The sequence below is a fragment of the Lepidochelys kempii genome, chromosome 2 (genome assembly GCF_965140285.1).
Source record: "Lepidochelys kempii isolate rLepKem1 chromosome 2, rLepKem1.hap1, whole genome shotgun sequence".
In the NCBI taxonomy this organism is placed as follows: domain Eukaryota; kingdom Metazoa; phylum Chordata; order Testudines; family Cheloniidae; genus Lepidochelys; species Lepidochelys kempii.
The window spans coordinates 132366024-132380148 of NC_136381.1; the positions used below are offsets into that span (position 1 = coordinate 132366024).

At 39.9% G+C, this 14125-nt stretch overlaps 1 protein-coding gene across 2 annotated transcripts in view; it reads left to right on the forward strand.

Annotated features, from left to right (window-relative positions):
- Window positions 1-14125, forward strand: part of CDH18 (cadherin 18) — a 454121-nt gene that overhangs the window by 250076 nt on the left and 189920 nt on the right. For both annotated transcript variants that reach the window (XM_073332279.2, XM_073332277.2), the window contains exon 4: window positions 10373-10667. In XM_073332279.2, coding sequence (XP_073188380.1) covers window positions 10373-10667 — 295 coding nt within the window. The remainder of the gene's footprint in view (window positions 1-10372; window positions 10668-14125) is intronic.

Sequence of the window (14125 nt, forward strand, 5' to 3'; positions counted from 1 at the left end):
AAACAAAAAACCTGGGAAATTACACCCAGGCAAACAGAGCTCAAAGAATAGTATTAAATTTGCAAAGTCAGAGTAGATGACTCATGCCTCCCCATACCAGAGGGAGGGGGGGCACAATCTAAAGGGGAGGACACGTGACAGTCCCACATGTCTCCTCTGCTCAGTGACTGCACCCAGCCCGGGGCTGCCACACTCTCCTCACCTCATGTTACCTGGGGATGGGGGAGGGGAGGAGAGGGACTCTGTCCTCCTGCTGTGCCTGCCCCCTGGTATATTCGGGTGCTCTCCCTAGCCGCCAGGCCCAGGCAGGGAGCGTAAGGGAGCTGCTTCTCATATGGCTCAAGCTGGCCGTTCCGAGTCACTGCTCTGTACAGTGCAGCAGCTGCCTGAGAGACCCTGATTGGGGAGGCAGTGGTGGGCTGCCCCCCAGCCAGGCCCAGTGGTTGGGGATAGGGACTAAGCAAGCCAGAAACGTGTTGGGGGAGTGGAGGCTCTGGCTTGCTCTGTCCATGTCCTTGGCAGCTGGGTGCAGGAAGGGGGCAGCCTGCCACCATCTCCCCAACAAGGTTCTCTCAGTCTCTCTCGGACATCTGCTTTGTTGCACAGAGCCGTGACCCAGAGTGGCTGGCATGAGAAGTGGCTGGTCCTGCCCCTTCCATTCCTCACCCAGCTGCCAAGGACAGGGGCTGAGTGTGCAGGGGGCAGATGTAGCAAGAGAAGGACAGAGCCAGTGAACCAATCTGGGGGGAGCACATCCCCATTTTATGCATCACTCAAAAGTTAGCAAATGCCACAATTAAGGTTGTCTTTCTTAATTTGGCCCCCTTGGCATATGTGTTATGATAGCCTTTAATTACATAATTATACGCTGTGTTTTTTGCCACAGGATCCCTGCCTCATTTCATGCACAGGATGGACCTGCTCTTGGAATGAATCAGGGTTGTGTGGTAAAGGAGGCTGTTGTCTGTAGGAACCCTTCCTTATATGTTGCAGAAGTTGGAAGTTGTATGGTGAATGAGGCAGGGGATTTCAGGAAGAGTGAGGATGGTCTCATGGTTAAGGCACTTTAATGCTGCCCTGGAGAATTGGATTCTATCCCTGTCTCTGCCACAGAGTTCCTATGAAATGTGAATCAAGTCACTTAAACCAAACCTTTCACTAATTGTATTTTCCTCATTTTACGGATACCTGACTTGAGACCCTGGGGTCTGATTTGCAGAATGCTGAGTTGCTCACAGTTTCAACTGAAATTAATGGGACTGTGCTTGAATATATACAAGTCCTATATAATACCAAGTACTCTGAAAAATCAGGCCCTAGGTATATCAAATTGGACACTCCAAATTGGTGGACATTTTTTACCTTAATCTCCATGCTTCTATTCCCTATCTGTAAAATGGGGATAATACAACTACCCCACCTTACAAGTGTTTGGTGAAAATTAATTAATGTTTTTGAAGTATTCAGATACTGTAGTAATGAGCACCATAGAAAAGCCTCTGAGGAAATTAATATTTCTTATCTTCCTTGTAATCAAGCAGACATCTTGAAAAATGAATATAAAACAAAATATTGAATATCTGCATGTTAATTGAGCACTGTCTACTCTGTGCATTGAATGAGGCGGGACTCCTCTGAGAATAATACTGTGTGAGCATGTAATTAAAGAGTGTATTATAATGCAGACACACAAGGGGCTACATTGAAGTTGCACAGGCATACTTAAGGTAGTTATCTGGCCCTCATCCCTACTTCATGGGGGTATAGTGAATGAGGAAAGTGCTGTTATCCACACTGTGCAGTTGAGGATCACAAGCACAGACAAACTAAATGACTTGTCCAAGATCACACACACTGTCTTTGGTATAGTGAGAAATCAAATACTGTATGGGTCTCTAAGTCCTAGGCTAGCACCCTAGCCACAGGACCATCCTTCCTGTCGTATTCAAATATAGCACTGAAACCAATTCCTTCTTTGTGGTTAATTAACTATGGTGACTATATTTAAATTACTACAAATATGTTCCCCCCAAAAAATTAAAGTTCAAAAAAATCCCACATCATGTTTTGCTTGAAATAATCAACCCCCATAGTAAAATAACTACTGTATTTATTATGATCCCTTCATTAGTATGATGCAAATTAGCATTTTTTCTAGGTAGGTGTGTATATGTGTGTGTATAATATTAAAAAAAAAATCACAAACAAGTGGGACTACCAATGGTTACATTTTGCTTTAATAAAATTTGCTAGCAATTCTTACCTTCTCCTCATAAGGTAGCACTAGAACTTTCATAACATATTAGTTATTACTGTGATCAATTGGCAATATACCGAATGAACCATATGGAGTTAAGGTAAACTTTATAGAGTTAAGTTAAACTTTATTGTATTAGATCTAACACCTTGGGGTACATTGTATTAAAAATGCAATTTAGTATGTAGAGTTGCGGCATTGTATATCCTCCTGTAGTAGAGAGGGGAAATACTAATGTACTTCCTCCATTATCAACCCTTTGAAACCACCCTCCTTGGGGAGAAATGCATATGCTAGTTCCAACTGGAGTCTCCAAGGAGCAACAGTCAAAAAAAGGATTTCTGAATAAAAGCCTGCGGTTTAACGTACCTCAGGGCCTTCTTACTGTTCCAGCAAATGGACAGGTCCATGGAGGACCCCAATCCTTAGGGGAGGTTTGGAAGGACTAGGCCTACTGGGTCCTCATAACACTGAGTGCTTGTTGTGAGCTGAAACTCTGATGAACTTGTAACCATAAGGATTCCCCTAGGTTAAAAGATTGCACTTGCCAAATCCATAGCAGAAAATTGGGTTGACTTCTGGTAAGCTTATTAGCACGCCTTGTCAGTTTTTTATTGTTTTTAATCTGTTTTCTCTGTAGTGCTTTGTACCTTACAAGTGAAAAAAGTTTGCTTAGGAAGAGTTGTGCGGAACTTATATCTGTAGCAATTACACTGTTATCTTTCTCTGAAGGGAAAGGAAGCAGGTATTCTAGGGCAAGCTGTCTGTGCTGGGAAGACACAGTGAAGGAATGGGAACTCTCCAGCCTGGGAAAGCACAGAGTCAGAAGGGAGAGAGAGATGCGTATCTCCACCTAAGAGAGACAACAGCTAGGGAGCTGAAAGCCAAGAGTAGGTGCCCATGGTGAACCATCCATGGGAAATACAGGTTCAGTTGCCCTAAACTGTGACAATTACAAAATCATTCAAATAAGCAGGTATAGCCAGCTTGCTGAGAAATAAAGCTTGTTCCTAAATTATCACTTTCAGTAGCTACACAGTGGTGCCACACAGATCTTGATAGTGATAACCTAGTTCCGGATCTGAGGGTTTTAAATATTGTACTGAAATCCCTGTGTGGTGTAGTTAGTGAGCTAGCAATTCAGATTGCAGGTCTCTGAAATAGTATGGCATTTATTTAGAGGTTTTAAAATTAGTTGTGGAAAACTGATATTAGCTAAGAGAAGTTTAAACTACATGTATTAACATGTTCTCTGTGTATATATAATCTTCCCACTGTATTTTCCACTGAATGCATCCGATGAAGTGAGCAGTAGCTTATGAAAGCTTATGCTCAAATAATTTTTTTAGTCTCTAAGGTACCACAAGTACTCCTTTTCCTTTTGCGGATACAGACTAACACAGCTGCTACTCTGAAATCTATTAACACTGTGCCTTTCAGAAACTTAATCCTTTTTATGATATCTTGAGGATTATAAAAGAAAATTAGACATATAATAGCATTAATGGAAAAAAAAATGTTTGTCTTAACAAAACAAGGACACCTTGCTCACTCTTCTGCTAAATCAGTCATACGCTAGAGAAATAGACCAGTTAAAGATGAAAGAGCTATCATAAATCATCTTGAAGTCAAACTGTTATTAAATATGTCAAGAAATGAAGCCTACTGACTTGATAAAGGTGATATTTCAGATTTACTCTTCAGCTATTATTTTCACTTTCTTGTTTCTCAGAACAGGAACACATTTAAAGAAATAAAGACAGGGATGGGGTGAGTGAGGGATAAAAGAAGGAAAATAAGCATACTGCAATACTTGTCTGGCTTCCTCTTGAAGTGAACAAATTCAGAATATTTATTGTATTTGTCCTGTTGAGGAATTTTACCAAATAAACAATATTGGATAAAATCTTCAAAAGTGCCTAAGTGATTCATGGCCTAAATCTCATTTTCAGAAGAGACTTAGGCCTTTTCTACACTATATAGTTTTGTTGACAAAATAGTGTACACACTGAAATGCTCCTCCCACTGATGTAACTCCCCTGCTATGCCGACATAATGTAGAAGCCCAAGTCTCATTTCAAGTCAAAGGGGATTTGATTGCTAAGTGCCTAGATAATTTTTTAAAATGGAGCTGAGGCTCCTAAGTCATGCAGGCACCATTGAAGATGTTATCTTTTATTTTTGTATGGCTCACCTACAGAGAAAGGTACATATTGAAATACTTTCTAGTATTTCAGTATGTAGCCTGCCCTATCTATTTGTGGATGACCTAATCCTAGTTTGTTTATCTACTAACCTACTCCCATTCAAACCTCTCCGTGTATTTACAATTTGGAGGAAAGGGGGAAAAAATCTGCGTTATCCCACTTTTCTATTTCTCTAACATTTAGAATGTTGTTTATTAGACTGTAATCTCTATAGGGCAAGGACTGCCTTTATTTTTTGTCATGTCCAGTACAAGACAAATGAATAATTAAACATCTTGTTTTCTGAGACACAGAAGCGGACTCAGAATGGCCAAGATTTCCAAAAGTGATTAGTGATTTTAAGTGCTTTGATTTTGGATGCCCTGTTTGAGACTCTTTGAAGGGACCTGATTTCCAAAACACAGGGTGCTCAGCACTTTCTGGAAAATCAGACTCATCCAAGGTGTCTTAATTTGTGCACCCAGTAACTGAGACACCCAAAATCATGTAATCAATTCTGAAAATCTTGGCTCTGTGTCCTGCATGTAGAAATGCTCTTTTATGAGCAACCATGTCTGTGGAGTTTATAGGGAGAAGAAAATGTCTTGGTGGGGACAACAACAAAAAAACCTGGGACTTTAGGGATAAATGATTATGTCTTGGGCAGATGTGCCACAGAGGCTCTCAGAGCTCATGTACTTTAATAACCTAAAGCTGTTTTAACCTAGAAGATGGTCACTCTTTATTCTTCTTTCCTCATGTCTATGGTTTGTTGTCTTGTTTGTGACTTCCTGGATTTGGATTCAGTGATACTGCTTTTGATAGAGGGACCTCAAAGGGATAGTAGTCATTGAAAGGAGTGGAAATAGGGTTCCAAACAAGCATTGGTAACTTGGCATCTGATCTTTCTGTGTTATCTATTAGGAAAGTTAAGTAACCTCAGACCTGACAAACTCACTACACCAAACACATGATTTACAGGGTATTTATCCATAAAGAGTAACATGAAAGGTATCCACAGAAACCGCATAACTTATCAAGATTCATGATTATTCGGAGATGCATATATGGGTAATATTCAAGTCATAAGGTGTTTATATTGGAGTAGTAATTAGTCACGAGGACATGATGTGTCTTGGTGATGGCCTATTTAGTCAAAGGGGAATTGACACACTGTCCTGTTTGGCCTGTGATTCAGTGCAAGGCTCAATTGTTCAGCCTTGTGGAATACTAAGATTTTGTATGGAAAACCACCAGAGGCAACAACAAGCAACTGAAACCACTTAAAGTTAAAGGTAAAAAAGAAAGTTTACAATGAGACAGGATTTCTTCCTATCTGTGAATAGAAAAAAAATCTGTTTTCAGTATAACACGGGTGGGAGAAGCACTCTGGGTCCATTCACTGAGGAGACACCTGGTGGAGTGTGGGGAGGAGGCATCATGAATATTTGAATCGTGGTTCCTGTGAAGCCAGACAGCTCTGCAACAGACTGAACTTTGGGGTGGGAGAACCTACTTTATTATATTGGAGAGGTAACTATTGATAAGTGTAGATCCAGTTTGCATTTTGCTATTTCGAGTTCTATCCAGTTGCGTCCATCACTTTCTCTCATTTCTAGTTATTTTTTCTTAAATAAACCTACTTCTGTTTTCTTGTAAGTGTTCACAAGTGCCGTGTGGTTCACGGGAGTAGTGGTATAAGGTGAAACAGGTAAACTGGGGTACACTGTACCTTTGGGGGCAGAGGATTTGGAATTTCTGTGAGTAGCCAGTAGCAGTGGCTGGATATCACAGGAGAATAATTCAAAGGGACTCGGGGATAGTGGTGTCCCTATTGTTAACCTGTGAGGTGACGTCAGGGATGCCATAGCCTAGAGGAGAGTGCTCGAGTGGCTGTAAGGCTGGTGGACCTATCTGTCATGCAGCTACCACAAGAAAGATTCCCTCTCTCTAGAGTCAGGATTAACAAGGTGATTCACAGTCCTAGGTATCCCAAGAACCCTAACATCCTATTTTACAAATAGGGAACTGTGGCAAATAAGAGTAAGGGCTTGTCTACGGTAAAACTCCATGTAAATACTGCTGGCATGAATAAGAATAATATGAATTAGGTGCCTTTTAATGTGTGCCAGCAAGGTCTGTGTTGGGCAGTTAGAGTGCAGCACATTCTGTAAATCACACCCCTCTAATGTACTTTATCATGTCATGAGGACAAGCCCTAAGTGACTTGCCCAAGGTCACACAGGAATTCAGTGGCAGAACAGACAATTAAATCCAGATTTCCAGAGCCCCTGCCTAGTGTCCTAACCATTGGACCATCTTCTAGTCATTTTTTCTTTGTGAGCCACAGGGATACATTTTTTCTACTGGGGATGATTTAGCAGTATGCAGGGGGGGGAAAGACCAACTCCCTCATAAGTGGGGGAATGACTGAAGGAAACATATCAAAAAGCAGAAAAAGAGGCACCCAAATCATTTTCTGCCAGTTTCTTTCAGCAGTTGCTTTACAATGGAAGTGTGAAAGACACAATTAAAAATCTGAAGGGTTTCAGGTTTTGCTAATGTAATCCAACTCATTGTCTTCCCTTAATTATCCCAGCACAAATTTTCCTTTAATAGCTTGCAGGGTAATTTTCACATAAGATGTAGCAGGACAAGCATATAATTTGTTGACACCTGTGAGCAGAGGAATATTTCATTGCTGGTACATGTTTCTTACTTCCTATAGTTTACCTGTGAGAGTCAAGATTCTCCTGACTGAAAATATACCTGAATTTTCATTCTGACAGCTAGTGCTAAGCTTCCTTCCCCTCTGTCCTCCCCTCCACCCCCACCCCACAATAAAAATAAGTCCAATACTGTTCAGTTCCCTGAGCATGCCAGTGGTTTTGGAAAGTTTTTATATCCTAAGGTATTTCATACTTAGAAGCAGCCTGCTACAGACAATTTTTAAAAGTTCCCTTCTCTGGTGGACTAGTAGAACTGCCTTGAGTAGTGGCGTCTTTACAGAAAAATCTTACAAAGCTGAAGTGAGGAAGTGGTTGAGCCCATTCAGTCTGTATTGCTCAGTCTGTTAATTTCTTACCAGTGTTCTGGGCTTGGACAACAACTACACACACAGAGTATTAAAGAAAGAGAATGAGGAGGGAATTTTCCCTGTTATCTCCTTATAGCATGGAGTAGGCTTCTGCACATTGCTGGGACAGCTCCATTGACTTCAGAGCTTTATACCAGGGGTGGATTTGGAACGATCTGCCGCATGCAGCTTGTCTGCAGGTTTAATAAGAAATTAGACCACTTGTGCTTTCTGAAATAAATTCTACTGGCCTAAAAATTATGGCACATAGTAATCTATCCATAAAAGTGGAATTAGCAATGATGCACATGAGAATTCTTGCTATTTCACCAGATGGACCAACATCCTGGTCCTGATATTCCAGTTTTCTCACAGGGCAAATTCCAGCTTGGTGAGTGTTTTGGGTTTATAAGCATTACAAGACTGAGCACTCTGAGCATTATAAATTACTTACATATAAACAGATCCTCCCTTTGATAATACAAGCACCAATTCTGTTTAAGTCTGTGAGATATGTGCATGTATCTGAATGCAGAATGTGGCCCAAAGGAATAAAAAATGAGATATGTAAAAATAGAAAGATCCCCTTTCAGGACTAGATGGTTGCGCGCACACACTCTCTCAGTACAACTTTGTCTCCCTCCCCACACATTTTTTTTTTATTATTTTTCAGACTTAAAAAATAAGTTCAGAGTTATGGAATTTTATAACTTTTTAATTTGATCTTAATTGTTAGGCCAGGTCATCCACTAGCTTCAATCTGTGTAGGTACACGGGCTACAATGGAGCTATGCTGATTTATATCAGCTGAGAATCTGGCCTTTAATTTTATTAGACTTTCCCCAGCAATGTTAAATACAGAACACAGTATAAATGATGTGCAACATCAACCATGCCTAGCTGATAGAACCACAATGAAAAACGTCAAGTGACTACATATGTCTTTTACCTTTATAAATCACAACCTCAAATGCCTTTCCAACATAAAACTGAGTTTCCAAAGAAGGAAGTAGGTAGAAGGGGTGATAAGAAAGTGTCTGCAGCTTCTGACTTGACAAAGCATAAACAAGAAGGTTACAATCTCCCTTAACTATCTCATTTTACATTATACTCTATGTCCTAAAATGGTTTCTAAAATGAGGTTTGAAAGGAAATTGTACACTAATGGAGAGGCACAAATTGGACAGGCAACTGGAAAGCAACACCATGTGTTGCATTAATTGAATTAATAACATTTGTTGGTATTCTCGATATATTTTACTCAGATTCTTCAAGGAAAGTTAATAATGCCAGATATTTAGTGCTAACACATGCTAGAAGAATACAATTTGTGCTATTCAAGCAAATTCAGTGAGTATGAGAATGAGTCAGTACTTAAAATCATAAAGTCTATTTCTCCAATTTAATGTCACTTGAGGAGAATGTGAGGATTGGGACAGATGTTGATAACTGTATTCTCACTTTGGTCAGCATTGTACAAAATTCACTCTCCTCTTATCAAGGTGATGTTAATAAAAACCTTTCAACCCATCAAATAATGATGCCCTCCTGCCAGAGAACACAGATTTGTTTTTAATGTAGATAACCACTAGTTTTCCATGGTTAAAACCCCCAAAATTCTCGAATTAAAAGAAACATAAAAATCTACGTTTTTTGTGATTAAAATGAAATGTTGAACTTTGCTTTCCCTAGCCATAATATGTATAGATATTAGTTGAACAGTGTTTTATTGATATACAGTAGAACCCCATTTACCCGAGCCTCTGGCTCTCCATATTAACTGAGCTCCAGTGGCCTAGGGCTGACTGTCTGAGCCTGACAATATAAGATGGCTAAATGGAATTCTGCTGTATGAGTTCAGAGATGTCTGAAATGGGTAAGGAAAATGTTATTCTCATAAGGCAGATAACTTGCAGTGAGTGAAGCTACCAGTTTTTATCTTTACATTAAATGTAAAAACTAAAGATTTTTCCTGTAAAAGCTGAAATTCTGCATTTTTCCATGGTTTTTCTGTGGCAAACAGATTTCTAGGCTCCCTTTTTATGAATTTAGTAGGGGAAAGCCTGGATACATAGCTTTTTAGCCTTCATTTTTAATACAATTTGGTATTTATTTAAGTTCACAAGGAGTTTTTTGGTTGTTTTTTGTCCTATTCAAAGGATGAAATAATTACATATTTTAAATAGATATGCTAGCAGTAGTTAAGATATAGACCATTCAAACTCCATTACTTTATAATGGATAATACAGGGGTCAGCAGATTAGGTGACTTTCCAATAGAAGAAAGTGAAAAAGTAGTTATGTTTTAGGCAGAGGTAAAACAAGGCGGGGGAGGGGGGGCATCTGTCACTCAGGTGCTATCACCAGCTTCCAGTTATTACAAATGGTATTGTGCATGGGGCCATACTAGATGACTTATGGGTGATTGGATCTGAACCATAATCAGTGAAGTAAAACTTAATCATATTGCCTTAGCTCATCAGTATAGGTGTTTCAGACACAGTGCTCAAGGTATTGCTCCAGCAGTGCTGACTCAGTTTGATGTGAGCCTTAAAAAAAGGCAACTGATAGGAATATTGTTTTCATGTACTTGCTGGTACCACGACAGAGTTGAAGAAGCTCACTGACTGGAGGGAGATCCCTATGGAACTCAAGCAGATCAGTTATGATGAGGTAACCCACAGCAGAATAAGTATGAGTTGGCTAAACTTGTGCACAGAACATTACAACAGCCAGGGAGGAGTTTTTTCTAGACCAGTATTAACAGCATACAGATGCATTACATCGTGTTATATGACATGTTATATTAAATATGATTTTACATGATATTGTGTGTTTGTGTATATTTTTCAGCTACACTCCAATTCTGACAAAGGTGATGGATCAGTCAAGTATATCCTTACGGGAGAAGGGGCTGGAACTATATTTATTATTGATGACACTACGGGAGACATCCATTCAACCAAAAGCCTAGATCGAGAACAGAAGACACACTATGTGCTGCATGCTCAGGCTATTGACAGACGGACGAACAAGCCACTCGAGCCTGAATCTGAGTTCATTATCAAAGTGCAGGACATCAATGACAATGCACCAAAATTTACAGATGGACCTTACATTGTTACTGTGCCAGAGATGTCTGAAATGGGTAAGGAAGATATGTTATTCTTGTAAGGCAGCTAAATTTTAATTAGTGAAGCTACCAGTTCCTGTTTCACAGAGTTATAATAAAGCATTTTCTTTTTCATCAGTTATACACAAAGGTCAACAAAAGCTGGAAGGTTGTAGTAATAACAAGGCAGCAAGATTTCAAATTGAACATCACATGTTAGTTTTCTTTATCTGCCTGTCCATAGTTCACTCATACAATACATTATGCATGTCAGCAGAAGAGGAAATGCAATGCTATTCTTAAATACTTCAATAGTTTTGCACTCCTGGGTAACTGCACTTTGGGAAAAAAAGTTACATTCTTACATTTCTGTACAACTACACTGTTTACTTTATTTTCAGAGGCATCTGACTGTGTAAATAATCTATGCAATTTATGGAAAGAATAAAATAAATGAAAGGAAAAGTAAATCTCCAGTTTATTTTAGACCACAGCCTCACAGGTTCATCTTCAGTTATTTTTTATAATGGAAGATAAAGTGTAGCTCAGCTTTGTATTACCCTATGACAGTTTTACCTTAGGTATTAATTATATGTCCATGCATTTTGCTGCTGCTTGATCAGTGCTGTATTTAAAGCAGCAGCAACATGCTAGCAGTTCCTGTTACTTATTGGTTCCTCAATAATATCATTGATTTAGATTTTTTTTTTTGGCACAGTGCTAGATATATTTCTTTTCTCATGCAGGATGGACAGATCCAAAAATATTTTTGTTTTAGAAAGCTCAGTTATTGTAAGCAGTTTTCCTCCTGAAGCCTGCTGCCTTGTATCACTAACGGGTGACTGGGGACAGTTACCCACACTAGTTCTAAAAGAGAACAGCAGGAAGTCCAAGACAAAAATAACCCTCTGGAGTCGATTTACATAAAATATATAATTTGTTCACTTCTACTGACTCTTTCTTTCTTAAGTCAGCAGGTGTCTAGCTGAACTTTTGCGAAGTGGATTTTATAAATGCCAACAGGAAAAAATATCAAAGTGAACTGAGTTACTGGCCTCTCATAAAAAAGTGATTATTTGAATTATATGTTTGGAGAGAAAGGCTAGTATGATTGAATTTTGATGGTTTATCATCATTCAGTCACACTGAATTATGATGATGGCTCATCATAATGGGCCAGATGCAGCAAAAAAATAATCAGGGGTGCTTTGTACGAGTCAGGAAAACAGAGAGAAAAAGGTTTTATTTTTAATGAGAGGTAATTTGAGGACATTTAAAAGCTTAGGTATGGAGAGCTTGCTTTGGGCTGGGAGTCCTTTGTTTGTTCATTCTCTGGCTCACTGGCATTTAAGATGTAGAGTGGGGGGTGGGCATCACCAGCCGTCATTACTGTGAGCTAGCTGACATATAGGTCTCTTGGGTTCATCCTGTTTGTGACTCTAACCTTGCTGTGGGAGTGGTCCAGGCACATAGCTAGCCCCTTCACATTTTCCTTCAACACGTGCATGTAGTAAAATACAGCATATAACATATTAGCATGTGTGTTGGTCACACCATTGTAGATAGCACCAAACTGTTAAATCATGCTCCTGAAATATTCAACAGCCAAAGCCAGGATTGTAGCAGTTTGAAAACTTGAGACTGATTCTCCTCTCCCTTTACATTGATGTAAAACGGCCATTACACCACTGATGTAAATGGACTTACACTGGTGTAAGAGAGAGGTGAATTAGCCCCATTGGTTAAATACAGTTCTTTCCCATCTACCCTGCAAGACCAGATTATTTTAACTGTCCAGCCCAGCACAGTAACTATCATAATGTAGAAGGATCTAAATCTCTCCCTCCATCCCCTTCTTTTCTCCTGTTTCTAATGCTTTTAGCTCCATCCCCATTTCTCGCTTCCCTACTGTTTCATTCCTCCTTAGGTCACGGAACAATCCCCTTGTTATATCCCCTTGGTTCTCTTCTCCCACTTCCCCACTCATTCTCTTCTCAGATTTTCTTTCACCCTCACTATGCAATAGAATCCCAACTTCTATCTTGCTCAGCATCTCTAACCTCCCTCACCATGTTTCTCTTCCACAGATTATCTGATATATTCTGTAAGTCTCCATTTGTTTCTCTCCCCAATTCTTTCCCCTTTCTAAAAGTCTCTCCCTAACCCCCACCCCTTGGAAGTACCCTTCTCTCTTCCTAATAGCTGAATGTCCAAGCCTTTGGTCAGTCTTCCCCTTGGTGTCTTTCTGCCCCCGAGTGTTCTTGATTCTTTCTTTTAGTCTCCTGCTAACTTTTGGACCCCTTCCTGGGGTCTCTGTCTCTATCTCAACTCCCAGCCTTGATTCCATGAGTCTTTCCCCCATACTTGGAATCTCTCCCTCAGCCCCTTCTCCTTCCACTACCTTGCTTTCAGCTTAAAGCACATTATCTACCTTTTCTCCCAGCTCCAGATATCACCATAAATCCTTTCTAGCTGCTCTGCACTTTTTATCAGCCACTCTAACTGGCCAGTCTTTGATAGCTCTTCAGGTGACTGATAAGAGGCTTTCTAACTGACTTGATATCATTTAAAACAAAAGGTGCAACACTACTTTGCTTACGGTTGTTTGTTCCTGTCTGAATCCATGACTCCTTCATGGATACTGACTACTTAATTGATCTATTGTTTCTGACCTGGAGCTAGCAAGATTTTTCTCCACACAGAGATACTAATAAGTAGAGATCCACATGTTTTATTTTAATGCTTTGAATTCATATCTGCTATGCCCGACAACCAACATATATTAATTCTCCCCCACCTCCAGGAAGAAATATAATTCCTGGAAGTAATGTCTCAAAGGCCTGGTCTACACTACAAACTTAGGTTGACATAAGCCATGTAAAGTCAATCTAATAATGTATGGGTCTAAACTACTGAGTCCTTTCTGCTGATCTAAGTGGCTTGTGAAGTCAACTTCTGTACTCCTCCGCGAGAGGGGGAGCTCTTGATTCAATATCCATGGGTCGACATGGGGATAGTGTATAATTACTCTATCTGTAGCATGAGTAGAGTTCACCTCTCTTCACCTCTCTCTTACACCAGTGTAAGTCCATTTACATCAGTGGTGTAATGGCTGTTTTAACATCAATGTAAAGGGAGAGGAGAATCAGTCTCAAGTTTTCAAACTGCTACAATCCTGGCTTTGGCTGTTGAATATTTCAGGAACATGATTTAACAGTTTGGTGCTATCTACAATGGTGTGACCAACACACATGCTACTCTACTACTCTGTTGTATAATTCGAATGAATTGGCCTCCAGGAGGTGTCCCACAATGCTCCACTGTGACTGCTCTGGAAAGCACTTTCAACTCCGCTGCACATCAGCCAGTTAAACAGGAAACAGCTGCTCCCCTGTTAAAGCCCCTGGAACTTTTGAATTTTCATTTCCTGTTTGAGCAGCATGGAGAGCATGCTGGCATAGCTGATGATAGAGACTCAAGGCTGAAAATGCACT